The sequence below is a fragment of the Lissotriton vulgaris genome, chromosome 7 (genome assembly GCF_964263255.1).
Source record: "Lissotriton vulgaris chromosome 7, aLisVul1.2, whole genome shotgun sequence".
NCBI classification, from domain to species: domain Eukaryota; kingdom Metazoa; phylum Chordata; class Amphibia; order Caudata; family Salamandridae; genus Lissotriton; species Lissotriton vulgaris.
The window spans coordinates 674,953,746-674,974,922 of record NC_141695.1 but is presented as its reverse complement, the minus strand read 5'-3'; the positions used below and the strand labels follow the sequence as shown (position 1 = coordinate 674,974,922).

General features: G+C 47.5%; 1 protein-coding gene across 2 annotated transcripts in view; it reads left to right on the top strand.

The window, feature by feature from the left end:
• The window catches only part of COIL (coilin), a 150,989-nt gene that overhangs the window by 79,666 nt on the left and 50,146 nt on the right, over positions 1–21,177 (top strand). For both annotated transcript variants that reach the window (XM_086930878.1, XM_086930877.1), the window contains exons 3-4: positions 4,889–4,975; positions 15,661–15,708. In XM_086930878.1, the coding sequence (XP_086787004.1) occupies positions 4,889–4,975; positions 15,661–15,708 (135 nt within the window). The remainder of the gene's footprint in view (positions 1–4,888; positions 4,976–15,660; positions 15,709–21,177) is intronic.

Genomic DNA, 21,177 nt, shown 5'->3' with positions numbered 1-21,177 from the left:
TTGTAGGGCTGCTTACCTGCACTTTATATAACGGGCACAACAACCTGTATTTATCTTGGTAGGAAAACTCCCTAGTGCTTGGGCACACAGGTCGGGTCGTTGTCTGAATAATATGTGAAGTCGAGGCAGAGTACTTTGAATTGCATTCGCTCTCAGATGGGCAGCCAGAAGAGCATTTGTGGGACTGGCCTTAAGTATTCCTGTTTCACTCAAGCCTTTATGACTGATGTGCCCTGCTTTGAACAATTTGCTATTTATTTATGTGTCATCATATCGGTTAATAGGACCCAAGGCAGGGCCAAAGACAGCTTGCATCGATTGTGTTGTTGTGAGTAGGATTCAAACCCAATGAACAGAAATGTGCACACAGATCTTTGCAATCGGTGCATTAACCCACTTATCTTATACACTTGCAATGAGTCTAGCACCTTGATTGTGGAGGGACTGCTTCCCTGCTGCACAAATTGTCCTACTTTTTCATCACAGCATTCCGGGATTTCACCCGGTTCTAAACTCTTCCAGCTTTGGTCCACAGAGGTGCACAAAAGGCACTAAGTACTTCTGAGGCTGCTACGTTTTATTTTACTTAGTTGGCAGAAAATACCCTGTTAATGGCATGGATGACAGGTTCTATATACAGGTGACGTGCTGGAGGGGTGATTCTGGCCGCAATTCTTGCAGGTTGTGAGAAGTTGTCCTGGTATATGCTGTCCACTAATTAAAGTGGGCACCTTGTACCAGTTAAAATAACCCTTATGTTGACTAGGTCAAAGATCACCTTTATTGCAAGCTATCCTAGTGGCAGCTATGGAAAGCAGCTTTTAGGCTAAGTCTTGAAGGAATGTTAAGCACCTTGTTTTACCAGAATGAAACCATATAGTATTGGTTAAATGAAAGGGAAACCACACAGTAGTTATAAAAATATGTATGTATTATCTATAACACTCTAGTATCCTTTACACGAGGATAGAACACAAATCAAAACAGTTGCAAAGAATCAAATGTAAGTAGCACAATACACGGTGGACTCCAGGGAGAGACTAAACCATATACTTAAAAGTGGTATAAGAACCACGATTCGGGGATAGACGTAGTCTAGGGGGTGTAGAATTGCTGGGACCCCAAGGAACCACCCATGGTTAGTGAGTAGGGACCCCACGGAGGACGGTTAGAGTGAGAACTCGACCGTGTGCTGCGTACAATTCAATGGGAAAGTCGCAGTTGGAAAATCGGAGATTAAGGACCCTTCCCAGCAGATAACAAAGACAACTCTTGGAACTTAAGAGTTTGGAGAGCCACCCCTCCCGTGGATTCCTTTGTACCAGAGTTACCTATCTCAGAGGAGCCAGGTGCGAAGTGGCGTCGGAAACCATTGTCGTTTTCTATGGATGTCAACAAAGAAATGCTGCTGCTGGAAGTATGAAAAGTGTCCGGTGGAATCCAAATGTGGATTCTAGGTGAGAATAACCTGAAAACAGACAGGACAGAGTCTGGGTCACTTTGGAGTGACCAGGGGCTCAGTAGATGAATGCCCACATATGTTGGGTGCTTCGGGTGTGTTGACGGTGATCTTGACTCTTCAGCTGCGAGGACCCAGTGACACCTAGGACGACCAGGAGCCGGAGGCGAGCTGTCCCACGAAGGATGTCGAGTGCTGAGGGGTTGGTGTCCGGCGGGAGCACTAACAAGCTTTGGCTTCGGAAAACAACGTAGATGGTCAAATTCGGTTTCGATCTGGCCCAGCAAGGACCAGGGGACTCACCACAGCTAGGGGAGTCAGGGCAGGCCTGGACCTATCATGGGAGCCCAAATTAAGCAAAGCTGACCCTCAAGTGGACCCACAGGACGAAGAAACAGGAGTCGCAAGAGGACCTCAGGCGGTTTCACAGGATACCAGCTAGCAGGGCACAGAGTACGAGGATGCCGGAGTCCTTCTCAGAAAAGATCGCTGGGGTCAGGGCTGCAAATGGCCCAATGCACGGAATTGTTGCAGGACAACAAGCATGTGCAGCTGCAAAAGGACGCAGTGCACAGGAGTAAGGGTATACAGTCTCCACAAGGGATATCTGCCTCAAACTGTGAGAGGGCAGCTCAACCTCGGAGACCTTCAGAAACCCTCCTGTGTTGCTGGAGCCTTCGGAGTCTGCAGGACCTCAGGATCAGCAAACCTGTCCGATGCGTTACGGTGTCTGCATTTGCAGGGGAGTGACTCGTTCACCCAAGGGAGATTCTTCTGTTGTCTTGGAGGTCTACAGGGTCTAGCATGGAGCCTGTATGGATCACGGACAGTGGCGAGACCGGGGGATGGCAAGGGAAGGCTAAGTTGAGCCCAAGGGAGGTCCAGCGCAGTCCAGCATGTCCAGACGGTCGAAATGTAGTGGTATCTTCTTGCAGAATCTTGTCCACGTAAAATCTAATATCCTGTAGCCAGGAAACCCATTTTATACCTACGGGAAAGGGTTGGACAGATTCTAGGGACCCTCCCAGGGGAGGGACAGGACAGAGGGATGGCTACACCCATGTTATTTGTCCAGTTTTGCACCAGAGCAGGAGCAAATGGCTCCCAGAACTGGTTTGAGCTGGACTATGCAAAGGGACACCAAATGTGCCCTCGTGCAGACTTTCTGGCACTGTGACAGTGCACCCACCCAGCCCCAATACACTAAATCCTGTCTGGGATGTGGTCACACCTCCCTGTGACAGGATACCTGTTGTCCGACCTTCCTCTGCATAATCTTGGTTCAGCAGCAGGAGGGCAGACTCGTGTCTGTGGCTGGCAGCATCCATTTTGTGATGTAAGGCTTAATAAAGTTAGTACCTATAGACTTAGGTACCCCCTGAACCTCTGCTCTGAGGGGGGGAATCCTACCTCTCACACCAGTAACTGGTGTGGCGGTATGATTCCAAGGTGTTTGACACCAAACACGACATACTCGTTTTCGAGATAGCATTTACCGTGAGGTTATAATGCACCTCTACCTAAATGTCTGGCAGTATCACATTGAGCCCGGGAGAATGGTCTCCGAAGACTGCAGAGAGGCCCTGCTCATGCAGGAGCACCCTCTCACGTGAAAACCCAGCACCCTGCCTTCAGGATTGTTAGTGGCTTATAAGGTTTTAGGTGTAGTGCTATCTATATATATATATCATGTGATCAAGGTGCTGTTTGCACCGAAACGCGTCATGGTGGTATGGTGGTGAGCAATTAAATCACTACTCACGAAATTTGGGTTTGCCTCGTCTCTTTTTCGCTGCTTCATTGCTGAGAGACGTCTTTATGCTGAAAATATATACAGACAGACAGTCATGTGATCAAGCCACCGCGGTGGTGAAATGCGTAATGGCCGTCTGAAAATAAACGCTGAAGTTTATGCACGCAATCTGGGTCCGTGTCTGCTTGCTGTTAGCATTCCTTGGAGGCAGCTTTGGAGCGGCGACTATATATATATAGATATAGATATAGATATAGATATAGATATAGATATAGATATAGATATAGATATAATGAACCTATCTCTCTCATAAGTGGTGCAAGCACCAGCTTACACAGGCTGCAGTAGCAGACCTAGGGTTTAATTTTGCACGGCCTCTCAGGGGTGACATAATACATGCTTCAGCCCATGGGATGCCTCTGGGGTACATATGCCATGGGTACCATATACCTGGGACTGATAAGGGTGCCCCAGTATCCAATCTGGAGTTGTGTCAAAGTACATACATATTAATTTAAAGGAGAAAGCAGATAGGCTGGGGTCCTGAATAGCAGGATCCCAGCCAGACTAGTCAAAACAGTGGGTGCAACAAGTGGGGGTCACCATAAGAAGCAGATCCTACTTTCCTAGACAGTGCAGTTAAACCGAAAAGATCTGCTACTATCTTGGTTGGTATTGCAAATCTATACATATATCCTGCTGAAAGTGCTGCTGATACATAGCTGGAGGCTACTGTCTAATGTAGTTATTTAAAAAAACAAGCTTTGGCTGACTGACTGAAACCATGCAGTGACAAAAATAATGAAATTATTGCTTAATGTATAAAATGCATCTTTTAGAGAAAGTGTTTAATTTGTGACGGTTTAGAGTCCTTTTGAGACCTAAGAGTCCCTCATAAATTGTCATGGATGCTCTCTGTAGGAGGCAGACTATTGTACCAAACAACCAGAAGCTTGGGGAGAGAGCAGGAAACCGGTATAGGAGTGAAGCCCACACTATCTATATTTTAAAGATTTGGGAACTGTAGGTCTTGGAGACTGATGCTGTATCACGCCAGACCAAACTAGCATAACACTGTGTAAATGTCCTGCTCTGCTGCACCCATGCTGCTTTAGTGCTTTGTGTTTTTCTAGGAACCATGGCCATTTATCTTTTGGTGTCGTAATCATGGAATCACACAGATAATGAAGGATAGTACGCCTGAGTCGGTCAAGTCAGTCTAAAAGAGATGAATCTTGAAGAAGCTGAGAAGTGAAATGTTTAAAAGAAATTGATACAGTGAAGAGTAGCAGTATAGAGGTTAGAGGTAATCTGTAAATTCTGAGTAGGCGTTTAACAATAATAAAATGATGAATAATAATCTGGCTGCTCAGATAATAGGTGCTGTTGCCCAACCATTGCCACTCATTTATCTACCTTTGAAGGTGAAAGGTTGAGTCGGTCTAGCCAAAAATAAAACCGGTTACGCCCAGGTTTTTGGATTTGCATGTACACCATTGAACTACCATGCCGATTATATGTGTGGGCTCTCAAATGAATTCAAATATAGACTTTAATTTGTTACCTTGACTGCAGGGAAAACAATTTTAATGTGATTCCATTGTAATGTCAAAATACAGGCTGTTGGATAATTTCTGTTTAGTGATGTTTTTTTGTTTTGCATAATTATTTTTCAGAATCCTCCTGAGAATCCAAAGAGAGATTACAGTGCTATGCCTCTGTTGGCTGCTCCTCCTCCAGTTGGGCAAAAGGTTGCATTTAAGGTAACTAAGGTCTCAAACCTGGATGGTTTTGTTCGAAAATGATCCACTCCTCACCGTTTATCCTAGTCTGTCTTTGTTTCACAAGCTTGCAATGGTAGTTAGGACATCGGCAGACACAGATGCCAAGGGCGCAAGCATGGTTTAGGGAGGAACCACAGAGGCATTTCATCATTTCGGAAAGGTTCTCTTTCATGAGTTTAGTACGTCTGGTTTTACAGCAAATCCTTGAATCACTTCCAAGGGTGTGGGTGTTTTTGTTCTTTGCTTTCCATTCCCAATATTTACCATCCACCAACTGTGGTTTTGAGTGCGGGGAGCGACTTGATGCAACCCCTCACCCCCTTTCCACTCCTAGTTGTCCCATTTTGTTTTTATATTTCTCACTAGTTTGACAGTACATCTGTATGGCAGCACTTTTGACGCTACTCTTTTAAAAATATGTCTATCTGGGATAACATGCACAAATCCCCTTTAAAACGGTCCAGTAACAGGAACCCAAGTGGAGCCACAACATGTCAATAATAAACAAGAATTTAGCAAACATGTCCCTGATAAGCAAGAATTGGAAAAGGTAGTAGGTCTAGCTTTAACATGCTTTTGCTTGTTACAGTCTTTCCCCATTAGAGTCAGAACTATTTGCTTTGCCAGAGCTTGTTTCCTTTGTGGTTCAGATGGTGTGCCGCCAGCCCAGCACACCAGGTCTTGAGCCTGTGTAACCATTGTCTGCACTCCGGTTCTGATGTGCTGTGGCTCAAAAAGTAAGGTTTAGTTATGCCTTTTTCAATAGATAATGCTTAAATTGTCTTGATTTTTACTTTAAAAAAAAGGAATGCATAAAGCTCCTAACACGTGTTATGTTATGTTATGTTAGCCGGATTTGTAGAGCACACAGATGCCCCAGCAAAGGGACTGGCGCTAACAGAACAGAAAAACCGGGCAAAAGCGATAACAGGAACTCAAAACACAACAATACTAGGGGTCTAGGGGAAAAAGGAAAGTTTTTACAGCCTTCCTGAAAGACAGAAGACCGTCAATCGCACGGCTGTGGACAGGAAGGGAGTTCCATAACTTGGCAGCAAGCACTCTGAAGGAGCGGCCGCCAATCCTAGACCTCTTGAAACGCAGTACTATAGCCAAGTGGAGACCAGAGGACCTCAGATACCGTGATGGAACATATGAGGTGCTCCAAAATCTGATCGGAAGAGTGTTTAAGGGTTTTAAACGACAGACAAAGGGACTTAAACTTAATTCTCTGAACAACAGGGAGCCAGTGGAGCTTGTGAATGTTTTTTTTGGCTGAGCAAAATCTGGGTAAGCCAACCAGAGCCCTGGCGGCAGCGTTCTGGACGTGTTGGAGACGAGAGAGTTCAGCCTGATTAGCTCCCAGAAGAAGAGAACTGGCGTAGTCTAACTTAGACAGAATCATAGCTTGTACAATGAGCTGTCTAGTAGGCGCATCAAAGAATTTAAAAGTGGATCTGAGCTGACGCAGAGTCCCGAAACACGTGGCAGCAACCTTTTTAGTGTGAGTGGAGAAGCCGAGTATGGAATCGAACCAGACCCCTAAATTTTTAACCTCAGTGACAGAGATAGGAGTAGGATCGAGCTCAGATGGCCACCAATTGTCACCCCATAGGTGAGTCTGTTTCCCAACAATGAGCACCTCGGATTTCTTGGCGTTCAGTTGAAGGAAATTGTCAGACATCCAGCGAGCCACAGAGATAAGCCCCTCACGGAACTTAGCAGCCTCAAGATCGGAAGCCCCACTTATTGCAACCGCCAGCTGCGTGTCGTCAGCGTAGGACACCATAGTCAGGTTCCCACGCTTGGCGACAGCAGCCAGCGGCTGCACATAAAGGTTGAAGAAAGTGGGGCTAAGAGCCAATCCCTGCGGGACTCCCTGGGCAATCGCATAAGGTTTAGATTGAAAAGGTGGAGTGGCGACCTTGAAGGTGCGACCAGATAGAAAAGATCGAAACCACTCAAGTGCCATATTGTCGACACCCGCCTCAACCAAACGCTGAAGTAAGATATCGTGGGAGACAGTGTCGAACGCGGCACTGAGAACAAGAAGAACCAGTGCCGCAGTGTAATCAGAATCAACCAACATGCGAAGATGTTCAGCCATAGAGAGAAGCGCAGTCTCGGTACTATGACCGGGCCGAAAGCCATTCTTCGATGGATCTAAAATATTGGCAGAATGGAGATGGTTAGCCAAGATGGTGTTAACATGGGCCTCGGTCAATTTAGCTGCCCACGGGAGGAGGGAAATGGGACGGTAATTCTCCAATTTTTGTGGGTCAAGAGCAGGTTTTTTAAAATGGGAATCACCTGGGCCTGTTTCCAAGTGCCAGGGACGGAGCCCGAGGATAGGGATAAATTAATAAGCTCACATAGAGGAGGGAGGCAGAATCTCTAAATTGAGCAGGTCGTAGCGGATCCTTAGGAGAGCCTGATTTAACTTTCGCTACAAGGTTGTTAAAATCCTCCATAGAAAGCTCTGGGAGGTAAGATAGAGATAAAGTAGTTTTCGATGTAGGTATCAATTTCTGCAAAGACCCGGAGGAGCTGGGAAAAGCACGGTAGATACCCTCCACCTTACCGATGAAAAAAGCAGCTAAATCCTCACAATGGGAGGAGGAGCAAATCTCAGCAGCAGATGCTCTGCTAGTGGTAAGATCCTTAAGCACCTTAAAAATTAGTTTGGTCGGGTTGGTACTGGCACTAAATTCACGAGAGAAAAAGGAGGCCGAGCCCTGCAGATCGCTCTATGATACTTCTTGATGGCAGCAAGGTACTGAGTTTTTCTTTCAGGTTGTGTGACGTGGGTTTTTGTTTTTTTGTACTCCATCAATTCTTTTTGTACACTTTCACAGTTTTAAAACACTGTATATGTAAACCAGAGAATGATGCTTGGCATGGCTTTGTTAATTAAGCAAAATATTATTGTATTATAACAAGCACCCACACTTACGTTGCAGACAAAATGACCATCTTTGGTGGTTCTCTGCACATCCACAGTCAGGACACCACATCACTACAGATTAAGAAGTGTAAAAAAGAAAGAAGACTACCTTTTCTATCTATGCACCCAGAATCTAGAACAATAACCAAATATCCACCAGGGCCACCCTAGCGCTGCTCCAGTTCTGGAAAGAGTTGAAGACTCACCTCTTTAAAGAACACTGCATAACAATGCATTAACCATCCGCAACCCAGCCTCACCTTTTAATTGCCAAATGCAATGTGCAACAGTGGGTTGGCCCACTGAGGCAGGGTTGGGTCCAGTGCCTGGACTGTGGCTAGGCCCTGCAACCAACACCTCGCTGCACACAACCTTCAGCAGTGTGCAGCAGAGGAGGTGCCCATGCTTGAGTTGGATGCAGGACCTGGCCTGAGGCCCAATCCCCCAATGTGCACAGTTGAAGGACATGCACAGCAGGCAGTTGCCTGCAGGGGGAGGGGGGGCTGGGTTCACGTTCAGGCCAGAGGCCAGGCCCGCAGCCGAACCTCTGTTGCACAAGGCAAAGGTCCATGCACATTGAGGTAGTGCCTGATTATGATACCAAATGTTAAAGTGATGTTCTAGTTGGGTTTATAAATAAGATAAAAACAAATGTTTAAAAAACAAAAAACGGAAATTCACCTGTTTTAGTTTATTGAGCTAACTATAACTTGCTTTCTGCCTTGCACTGCTTTTGACCTTTAATATTACCATCACTCATGACATATAATATTACATAACTGATGACATCATACAATCCCTGTGACTTGAAATAAATCAACATGCTACATCTGTTGGCAATTTTCAATTCAGTTAATGGAGTTACCCTCTGAAAGACTTCACATGACCAGCAGTTGTAAGTCAAGACAATGACGGGCATACATTGGCCACTGAAAAGGCACCTTCTGCCAAGCCCTATGGACAACCCTCCATAGTTTGATTAAATGTACCCCAATCATTCCTGAGGTGGGTAAAATGACATATTACCTTACAGACATGCTTACAACACCAGTGTGCTATAAACCACCTCTAAGTGGGATATTATCCATTATTCAAAAATCTGTAATGCCTCAATTTTGAATGAAAAATCAGGAAAAATGATATCCCAACACAGCAACTCTTTCTCCCACCTTTCATCCACTGCACAATTTAGAGCCTTAAAACATGGCCAACATGTTCCACCACCCCTAATCCACCCTAGACCGACGCAATCAAAATAATCAACATGTCACTCTTAACAACTTTGCATCGCCATGTCTGTTACACAACTAGACTACTTTACAAAAACAACACAGCTCTCCAACTCAATCTCAACCACCTACACAGGCTGACCAGACAAAATGCCTTCTAAGCCCGATGGACGAGGAATGCGATATAGATAAACAACACCATTGCTATCCTCATACACATAATGCCAGCACTAATGACAGACCTGCTGCAAGTTCAAAAAATACTGCTCCCTTTTCTAGAAAGAAATGTCACACCATCACCAAAAAGCAATCTGGCCTATTATTAAATGCTCGATCCCTCTCTAAAAACAAGCACCAAATTTACGACCTACTCACTGACTCACAACCTAACTCACTCTTAATAACTGAATCATGTTTGGGAGGTGACATGCTCCAGCGTTACATGATGCCGTTCCTCCAGACTAGCACACAAAAACATATAGGCTAAATAGGTAGTGGACCAGCTGTCATATTTAAGCAAACGATAAATCTCACAAAAGCGGGTTACATTTGTATACAAGCATGCGAGGCCCTCATCATCAGATGCTACCCTGCACCGACTTCCTCCTGTAACTTACTCCTCTTTTACAGACCGCCACGTAGCAATACAACATTCCCAGGCACCTTTCTGGACACAGTTTCAAACCTTATAACACTACACTCAAACATATGCATTCTTGATGACTTAAACATTTGGTTTGGCTAACCCAATATGCCCCATCTATAAACTGTCATCACTGACCTAGTCACACTGAAACTACATCAGATTGTACACAAACCCATACACATTGCTGGGCACATCCTAGACATCTTTTTTGCAAATCCAGAGCTAGTTACTTTTCAAAAGATTTCTCCAGTCACACGGTCTGACCACCATCTGGTAGCTTTGCAACATAAAACATCACAAATCAACACACCTAAGAACACCTTGCATGCGTCCACCTATCAACCGTGGAACAAACTCAGTTTTGAATACTTGGAAACACAACTGACATCCAACATAGATGTAGAGACTATAAAGTCAGTTCAAAAACTTTGAGCGGCTACATGAAGCTTTTGATATCCTAAGACCACTAGGAACAACAAAACAGGACAAAAGAAAATAAGCGTCTTGGAGAAATAGAGAACTAAACAACATAAAACAACAAATTAGAAAGCTGCTTTGCCCCTGGTTCAAAACAAACAGCAATCAAGACTAATGTCACCTGCACAAACTTAACAGAATTTACGTCAACAATCAAAAAAGTGAAAACTAGAAGGTACTAATCGGACAGAATTCAAAATGCTAAATGTGCAAATAAAGAATTTTATACATTTCCCACCAAATTTCGTAACCCTAAATGCACAGAAGGAACTCTTCACATTACCCAAGAATCTCCTCCAAGTGTAGGCTAACCCAGCACCTGCATTCCTATAAAAACAAATATCGCAAAGTGAATTTATTGATCTGGCCAAAGCAAGCAGGCCAGCTGGCTGTCCTTCTAACCCGTGTCCAATACAAACCTTTAAGAACATTCTTTTAACTACCTCAGCTGCCATACCAGTAAAAAGATTCCTCAATCTATACTACTTTTATAAAGAGAGAACTGTGTCCTTTGAGCCAGGTAAACTCAAAAAGTACACCACCAATCCAAACACCCAATACATCTTTGAAAACGTCAAGGCAAGCAGAAGGACATAAGCTATATAAAAACAAAATATATATGTCAGAAGGAAAACGTAATTTTTAAGGGAAAGTAGTCCCTTAGAAGTAGCGCCAGCTAACAACGTGCGTGCTGATGTGTGCTGACATCACGGGGAGCGCGGAAGCCGGAAGCAACACCCTGCGAGGAGCGGACAGGAGAAAGGAAGCAACACCCTCCAAGGTCCGGAGCGCATAGAGAAGCGTCGACATGCCCAGGGGAGCGCAGAGTAAGAGCGGACAGGAGAGTCAGCAGAAGCGGCCAGGACCAAAAAACGAGCGCGGAGAAACAGCGGAAGCGACTCCCTCCACGGTCCGGAGCGAGTAGAGGAACGTCGACATGCCCAGGGGAGCGCAGAGTAAGAGCGGTCAGGAGAGTCGGCAGAAGCGGCCAGGACCAAGAAAACGAGCGCAGACCAGCGGACACGAGCATGGGCAGAAGTGGCCAGGACCAACAAAACGGGAGGAAGGAAACACTGTAAGTACGCTCTGCTGCTCCCGGCCGCTCTGCTGCGCCTCTCCTGCTGCGATGCTGCCCCCAGCCCCCTTCTGCCCCGGGCAACGCCGGGGCGGGCTTCTAGTAATTCTATAAATACAGGACTTTCGTCCGAAAAGAAGCATGCATATGCCCATTATTAAAAGAAACTTAACCTGGACCCCACATGACCCAACAACTACAGACCAATTACAAATGGACAAACTAATATAAAGAGAAGCATTCGGCCAGATGTCCCAATTCAGTGAAGAGAACTCCGTATTTTCATACTACTAAACAGTATTCAGGAAGAGGCACAGAATCTGCCCTCATCGCCATCCGGGATGACCTTAAATATGCACTACTTCTCTTGAACATCTCAGCTGCCTTTGACACACATTTGACCATGGAAATCTAATACAAAGACTCTACAAAGCCGGCATAGATGGGGCTGCTTCTGATTGGATCACATCCTACCTTCAAATCAGAACAAATGTCATCCATACTCCCCCTTTCTCATCAAAACTGTAATTCACAAAAGTAGGGGTCCCTCAAGGCTCTCATCTCACCCATGCTTTTCAATATCTACATGAAGTCATTCCCAGCAATGAGCAATGAATTCCAGCTCACATGCTATAGCTATGTGTTAGAAATGGGATTTCTGGTTGGCTGAGGCTTGTGCCAAAATCAGGCAGAAACCACAACTCTAGTTAGGGCAAGGAAGTTACACTCCAAAGATAACCCCTGCTCACCCCCTTAGCAACATGACACGAGCAGCAAGGCTGATCCCGGAGGCAATGTAAGTTAAGTATTTGCGCACGCCCCCACCAACAACAACATCCCAGGCCCCCCACAAAAGGAACTCCACACAAGGTTATATATAAAAATAGCCTTTGTATTACCAGAACACATAAGAATCAGAATCACAGGATGTACATTGTGCCAACTGGCACGGGCAATATATACACAGGACAGGGCCACATGGACCACTGTCAGGAATAAGCACTTGGTAGCACTAGCACGTTGTAAAAATAGCACTTTATAGGAATAGCACTTAGAACATAGAACAATTGTAGCTCCAAATAATTATGGTAGAACACAACCAGTAACCACTGGTAAATCACTGTACTTTGCAACTATCTGCCCCATGAAATCCATCATACACAGTATCCTATCAGTCTAACTACATTAGACCCTCACCACCTAAGTGACACCTTACACTAGGGGTGTAAATCCCACAGGGAAGTATAATCTTCCTAACACCAACCTAAACAGGTAAAACCACCTCCTATGCATAAATCCTATCTAGAGGCATCAACACAGGGTGTGCAAAACATACTATACACAGTACATTTCCTAACACCCAAAGCATTAGCACATACATCACATTAGCACATAAATCACAGTTAGTGCAAAAATAGCACTGAGGTCCAGGTTGCGCCACTGTGCCAAAACCTAAACATAGCAGCTGCCCACTACTTGCTGGGCAGCTGGGGGACAAGAACAGGGCCTAAACGCTGCAGCTGGCACTAAGTGCTGCGCAGCTGGGGAAGGCCAAGTTAGGGATGAAGAAGTGCGACTCACTCCTGAGTTAAAGACATGTCCCCTAGAAGCAAAACCTAAACGGTGCAGCTTCACACTACTTGCTGGGCAGCTGTGGATCAAACTGCGACAGGGGCTCTCACTAGCCCCTCAGGACAAAAACTGCGCAAAATGAGGGAGCCATCTGGGCTCTGGAACATGAATACCACGCTGTAGCGGCCCACTGCCATCTGGGGCCGCTCAGGACTAAGCACGGTGCCCTCTCTGGCACCTTCCAGGGCTCTGTAAAACAAGGGTGGCCCATGGGCCACGCGAGCCCCCTTTTTGAAATAAATGCCCCATGGAGCGCACTAGCGCTCTGAAAATAATCAGGCCCTCGAAATGCTGGTGCTTTAAAATCACCGTGCCCCCTGGGAGCCACGCATGGCCTCTAGGGGAACACGGGCCCCCGGTCCCAGGATGCTTGTTTCCGGTCCAGGGAAGACATGGCTTGGCAGTTCGGGCTGGACTGTTCCCATGAGGCACAGGGTCAGACTGATTTGCATATGGCCATGTCTGAACTGGGGTGGCTGAGTGAGCTAAAGAATGGTGACAGAATAAACCCAGACCAGTTGACTGGGGTGAGTGTTTGATTTGCTCAAACGCTCCGTCCATCATCCCCTTTTTTATCGCTTTGTTCGCCCTAGGTTGGCAGGGTATGCTCAGACGTGAGTCCCTTGCTCACTTGGCCACTGGATTCAAGATAGTCTGGCTGATGAGGATTATGAATCCGAAACTGGTCCCAGGATGCCAAACGAGGGAAAAAACAAGGAGAAGCAGTTAAAAAGTATGCAAAATGAGAAAGCACTACATAAAAAACGGGAGAAGAAGGAGAAAGCAGTAAAAAAGAAGGCAAAAGCTGGACAAAGCACTCCGAAAAGGGGAAAAGGAAGGGCAGATCAGGGAAACACAAGGCAAAAGCAGGAGAAAGCTGTCAAAAAAAATGTGAGAGAGGAAGGAGAAAGCCGTAAAAAAAGAGGCAAAGGCAATCAGAAAAACAGGTGGAAAGGAAGAAGAAAGCAGTAAAAAAAAAAACGAGGCAAAAGCAGGATAAACATTCATAAAAAAATGGAAACGAAGGAGAAAAGTAAAAAAATTAGGCAAAAGCAGGAAAAGCACTCAGGAATAAAGGGGAAAGGAAGGAGTAAGATTTTTTTTTTTTAATGAGGCAAAAGCAGGAGAAAGCACCCAGAACAGCGGGGAGGAAGCACGGGAGAGCTCTGCCTGTGGCCTGCTCAATAGGGTTGTACTGTTGTTTCCATGAAGTAGGTCCTGGGAGGAGGAAGGGGCACTGCGAGGAGGTGGGCAGGTCTAGGAGGGTAAACCGGCAGCAGGCTGGAGCGGCAAATGATGGAAAAATCAAGAAGAAGCAGTAAAAAATGTACTCAAACAGTAATGTACAGCATAGCCCTGTGTATGTAAACATTTATAATTTGATTATATGCATTTATTTAGATATGTATTTCTTTGAACAAATATGAATACCAACTATGGTTTAAAAAAAAAACATTCCTTAGGTCCGCTTAACAAATGTATATATTATTTATGGGTGAATATACATATATATTCTATGCTTGACATTTTTATAGGTCACTCCATAGTTTTCATATAAGTTCTTTGATTAGATGCTTAATGGTCTCTGTTTTATTTATCTATTACTAGATCATAACTATTTTATCTACAAATGCTTCACTATTGAAATATTGAAGAAAAGATACAATTTTTAAAATACAATATAGTTAAACAAAATACACAAATCCACTTCAAGTACAGCATTACTGGAACATCTGAGTTTATACAATGCTACTTTAAATCTCAATATATTATCTTCCTTAAACATGTATACCCTTTCTATGTAGTTATGTATCTATATATCTGTGCACCCACCAGTATACACACAGTAACTCTATGCTGTATGTGACTGTAGGCCCTTTACTAGACTTTCTTTTTTAGATTATGTAAGGATTTATGAAGTAATGTGAATAGCTGCATCATGGATGATGTTATCAAAGATGTCATCAGTGATATAATTTCAGATCCCATCATTGATGTTATTAGTAATGTTATTTAACATGTCATGAATGATGTAATATGTGAAATCATAAGCAGTGTATGACAGGAACAAGTTGTACTTATTTTACAAAATCATAAGTGGCTAATTTAATTTGTTTTAAATGTCCTTATCTCATTTCAAAAGCTTACTTTAGCGTCACTTTCACCTTGGTCGTTTTTTAAGTTTTTTTTTAATGTAAACTACGATCTTATTAACATACCCAGATATGACATCACTTTAAACTAGCTTTTTCATTGACAAAACACACACACACCCTCTCTATTCTTGGACAGAGTGGCTGTTACTATCCAAAGGTGCTCAGCTTAAGCCATTTGGTGCTGTCCGTTAAGTGAACCAATAATTTTCCAAAAACACCTCTTGTAAAGGAGACAGCACACTCGGATACGTTTTTTTCCTATATTGTGGCTAGTAAAGGCCGTAACATATTTTGAACACAAGATCTTGTGTGCGCAAACACTTGAAATATTCACAGAAAATATTACACCAAGCACTTTAGCCGTTTGCAAACATACATAACCTTTAGGTTGACACTAACGGTTTAAAATTGTGCTGTTTTTCATCCCTGCTTTTTTCGATTCAGTGGTTAGAAGACTTTTTGATGACTTGTATACACTCAGTTCTTGTATTACGTCTTTTAACAGCTTTTGGAATTAGCTGAAAACTACAGCCCAGAAGTGTCCAAATATAAGGTACAGCTTTCAATCACTATTGTATTTTGTGTACTGTGGTTACGCCATCCTTTGATAACTTGGTAACCGATGTTACGCTCTATTGAAAAGTATATTTGATTATTCCATGTAGTGGTTAGGAAATTATATTGACAATGTATTTTGTTTAGATTTTCTGTTTTCTTTACGTCATTGGTTTCTTTCAGCTGAAATGTTGTGTAAATTCATATTTACGTTTGACACACAAAAATTGTATATTTATGTTAAGCTAATTTGTGTCCCATCCTAAGCTTTCAGGAACTCAAGCCATATAGCAGGTGCACCAGAAATTCTGTTTCAAATCTTAGCATTTTAATTAGTGTAAAGGATCCCAATGCACCGATTTCTTTCTCTCTTCAGCCATTGTTTATGATGTGTACTTGATTAGTTTGGCAGCTTTGAGTATATCAGCGCCAAGAAACCAACCGGTGAACGAACGCTCTACAAAACCCTTATAACATAACATATATCATTTGTGAGAGGCACATTTACGTTGTGTAGAAGATCCCACGTCTTGTAAGACCATCAAAAAGTAGCTGATTATTATTAATATATTTTCTGTAGTTTAATTAGCACAGACCATACCCAGTTGCTTGTTCTAGAGCACTTTGAAGTACAAAAAGAATCCAGGCCATATAGAGAAAATTAAATTGCTCACGTTAATGCAGGTGGACATATGTTCACACTTTGGGACTCGTAAGCAGTCAGCAAGAGGAGCAGTTAGTCTTCCCAACAATGTAAAAGTCTTGTGGTGGGCGGTGATGTGAAGCCCTAGTGGAAGTGTATGTGATTGACGGCATTAATGCAGATATAGGTTACAATCTTGTTGTTTTGTTCGTGGAGAACATGGTTTGTAGATCTGAAAGAGACACGTTAGTGATAGATTCCTTACCTTAGAATATCCCCAGGCGTCAGACTGGATCCAGAAAATTTTGCGTAGCAATACCCCTGCGTGCCGGCAGGCGTCGTCCGCGGCCGTCGTTGGTGTCGTTAGCGCCGTTAGCGCCTGAATTACGTCGTTGGAGTACTTAGACGCAGCCCATGCGCGCTGACGTCAGTTCTTCTTCTTTTTTCTGCGCCAGCTAGCGCAGATCCGGAGAAGCTCTACCCCTTAGTCTTTTTTGACTAAACTTTTTGATCTTTTTGATCATTTCTCTACTTGAGGCTTCGACTCCTACGTTGCCGGTAGGGATGCCCGGGTTTAAACCCTGTTCCAGGTGCGACCGACTTATATCAGTTACCGCCCCCCATCGCCGGTGCCTCAAGTGTTTAGGCCTCGACCACGACGACCGCACCTGCTCCGACTGCCGGGCCCTGACGTCTAAAGCTAGGCAGGAGCGGTCCCGCAAGCGACTGGAACTTCGGCAGTCGGCCCGTGCCGCTCCAGGTCCCGGTCCCACAGGAGGTCGAGGGACGGGTCGCGGGGTCAGAGCCCTCGCAGCTCCGGGAGTGGACATTGGTCGTCAGGATCCAAGTCCTCAGGTAAGAGGCATGAGAGGTCGGAGTGACGTCATTGTTCCTCCGACCCACCCGCTCGATGCGGCCGGGGGTTCAGGTGACACCACCCACGCGACTCCGACGGAGTCGCGGACGTCGCCGCCTGCTCCACACCTTCGGGTCCCTGGGCATGACACGACGCCTGAGGAGGTCGAGCGGTACCTCATGGCCATGAAGTCCCTCCCTCCTCAGCCGGGTCCTGTGGCGCCTCCGGGCCTAAAGGCCCCGGCTGGAGGGCCTAGCGGGTTGGGTGCTTCGGCTCCGACGCCGTCGGGAGCTTCGGCCCCGGCGCCGCCGGCTACTTCGGTCCCGGCGCCGCCGGCTACTTCGGTCCCGGCGCCGCAGGCCCTCCCTGGATCCGCTTCCGGATCCGGGTCGTCGGCCCAGCGGGTGTCGCCCCCGGCGCCTGCTATGGGCGCCGTCCCCGATCCTAACCTCGGTCCGGTTCCGGCGCCGGAGCGGTGCTGCTACTGACGGCCTTTGGGGATTTCTATTTCCATGAACTGGCCCCATCTGCTGACCCTGAACTACAGGAGATGGGTGACGAGGGTGATTGGGAGGGGTCTGAGGACCCTCTGGCACGGGAGTCCCAGTCTCAACAGGACTGGACATATGAGCTTGGGGAGGCCAGTGGAATTGACACTTTGCCAGACACTGGATTTGTCTCCCCTCCAACCGTGGCTACGGAGGAGAGGCCTGCTTATAGTGTAGTGTTGACGAGGGCAGCCAAGGCCCTAAACCTTGAGCTCCCTGTTGCGGCCGTGAGGACTAACCTCCTCACTGAGGTCCTTAAACCGCAGGCAAGCTACAGTGAGCCTCTACTGCCGTTTAATGAGGCCTTGTGTGACGTTCTTGTGGGCACTTGGTCCAAGCCCGCCACAGGTCCGCCTGTGGATAGGAATGTGGCCAGACGCTACCGCCCGGCCCCGGGCGACCCATGCTTTTTGTCCACCCATCCGACCCCCGAGAGCCTGGTCATCCAGGCCTCCACTTCCCAGACCGCATTCCCGACGGCCCCGCCCGATCGGGAATCCAAGAGGTACGAACAGTTCGGGAAGAAGGTGTTCTCGTCCCTGAGTTTGGGACTGCGGTCAGTCAATACCGCATGCCTCTCGGGCTGCTACACCCACACCCTATGGGACACGGTCGCGGAAGTGCTGCCACAATGTCCGGAGGAGGCCCAGGCAAAACTCGCCCAAGCCGTTGCGGAGGGTCGAGATGCAGCACAGTATTCCATCCGGTGTGGGCTGGATACAACTGACTCACTGGGCAGGGCGATGTCAACGACAGTGGCGGTTCGACGCCACGCCTGGTTGAGGTCCGCCAACTTTTCGGCCGATGTCCAGGCTACCCTTCTGGTTATGCCGTTCGATGGCCGTCGCCTCTTTGGCGACAAGGCAGTCCATGCGCTTGAGCGTTTTAAGGACTCCAGGGCTACGGCCAAGTCCTTGGGCCTCTCGGCCCCACGCCAGCAAACGGGTGCCTTTCGCTCCTTTCGTGGCCCTGAAAGGGGCACCCCCACACGTGCCGCCAGCCACGCGCCGCAGAATATTCAGCAGCGCGGTGGCGGCCGTGGAAACCGCCGTAGTGGCAGTCGGGGACCACGGCGAGCCCAGTCCACACCTTCCCCCGCAGCACCTGCCTCAAAACCCTCCTAGTCCGTGTTTTCAGGCCCATGTGACGCCAGTGGGGGGCAGGGTTCGCCATCACCTCTTCCACTGGCGCACTGTCACATCGGACAGGTGGGTGCTGCAAATCGTCCGACGGGGCTACTCCCTCCCCTTCGAGGCGACCCCTCCAGCCATACCACCGCAATTCCACCGCGTGTCGGGGGAATACTTGCAACTTCTGCAAGAGGAAGTCACGGCCCTCTTGGCCAAGGGGGCCATCGAGCGCGTTCCTGGGCCGGAAGTAGGGTGTGGTTGTTACTCCCACTACTTTCTGGTACCCAAGAAGGGCAAAGGGGGCCTACGCCCTATCGTGGACCTACGGAACATCAACGGCTTCCTCCGACAGGAGAAGTTCAAGATGCTGACTCTGACTCTGGTCTTAGCTGCCCTGGACCCTGGAGACTGGATGGTAGCGTTGGACTTGCAGGACGCTTATTTTCACATCGCCGTCCTGCCGGCCCACCGGCGTTACCTTCGGTTCACGGTAGGCCACGAGCACTTTCAATTTACTTTGCTCCCCTTCGGCCTTACCAGCGCCCCACGGGTGTTCACGAAAGTGATGGCGGTGGTCGCAGGCCATCTGCGTAGGTTAGGGGTGTCAGTCTTCCCCTGCCTCGACGACTGGTTGTTGAAGGCGGGCTCGCCCCAGACAGTCGTCAGCCACCTCCAGACTACGGCCGATCTCCTGCACCTGCTGGGGTTCTCCATCAATGTGCCGAAGTCCACCTGTGTCCCTCCCAGAAGCTCCTCTTCATCGGAGCGGTTCTGGACTCAGCGCAGTTTCGGGTTTATCCTCCCGAACAGCAGGTTCGGGATATTCAGGCTATGATTCCGATCTTTCAGCCGTTATCCTGAGTCTCGGTCAGGTTGACGCTGCGGCTTCTGGGGCTGATGGCCTCCTGCATCCTTCTGGTGCATCACGCCCGGTAGCGGATGCGGGCTCTGCAGTGGGACCTGAAGTTTCAGTGGGCCCAGCATCAGGGAACTTGTCCGACCAGGTCTTGATCTCGGAGGGCACTGCAAGACAGTTGCAGTGGTGGCTCACAGACCGCGATTAGGTCAGTGGCAGATCCCTCTCCCTACCCCAACCGGAGCACGTAGTTGTGACGGACGCGTCCCTCCTGGGCTGGGGGGGCCACATGGGAGAGGCGGAGATCAGAGGCCTCTGGTCTCCGGTGGCTCCCAGCTCCACATCAGCCTTCTGGAGCTGCGGGCGATCCGACTTGCACTGAAGGTGTTCCTCCCCTCTGTCTGGGGGAGTGTAGTGCAGGTGTTATGGACAACACCACCGCCATGTGGTACTGCAACAAACAGGGCGGGGTGGGGTCGTGGACCCTAAGCCAGGAGGCTCTGCGCCTCTGGCAGTGGCTGGAACATCAGGGCATGACCCTGGTGGTTCAACACCTGGCAGGTTCCCTGAACGCCAGGGCGGACAAACTCAGCCGCCGGTGCATGATGGATCACGAATGGCGTCTGAACTCTGACGTGGCGCAAGGCCTCTTTCAGCAGTGGGGAGAGCATTGGTTAGATCTATTCGCCACAGAAGAGAACGCGCAATGTCATCAGTTCTGCGCGTTGGAGTTTCCAAGGCGGCGCTCGCTCGGAGACGCTTTTCATCGCAAGTGGAGTTGCGGTTTATTGTACGCCTTCCTGCCTATACCACTTCTGCCCAGAGTGCTGAAGAAGATTAGGCGCGATCGGGCGCAGGTTATCCTTGTGGCTCCGGATTGGGCACGAAGATACTGGTATCCCGAGCTACTCAGCATGTCAGTCGATCCCCCGATTCGTCTGCCTCTTCGGGAGGACCTTCTGTTGCAGCAGCAGGGGACGGTCCTCCACCCGAACCTGTCCAGTCTCCACCTACGAGCTTGGAGATTGAGCGGCGACAGTTGAGGCCATTTGACATGCCTCCCGAAGCCTGTAATGTCATTCTGGCAGCCAGGCGTCCCTCCACGAAGTCGGTATACGCCTGGAGGTGGAACAGATTTGTGGCATGGTGCACAGCAAAGGCTGCGGATCCACTCTCTGCACCCCTTTCTGAGGTTCTCCTCTTCCTTCTTTCTCTTGCCCAGCAGGGCTCCGCTCTGGGCACTATCAAGGGCTACCTTTCTGCCCTTTCTGCCTTCTTAAGGCTTCCTGATCAACCTTCCTTGTTCAAGTCCCCGATTGTAAATAGGTTTCTGAAGGGCATCACACACATGTTTCCTCCTGTTCCTTTTGTGATGCCCCAGTGGGACTTGAATCTGGTGCTTACCTACCTGATGTGTGCTCCCTTTGAGCCGCT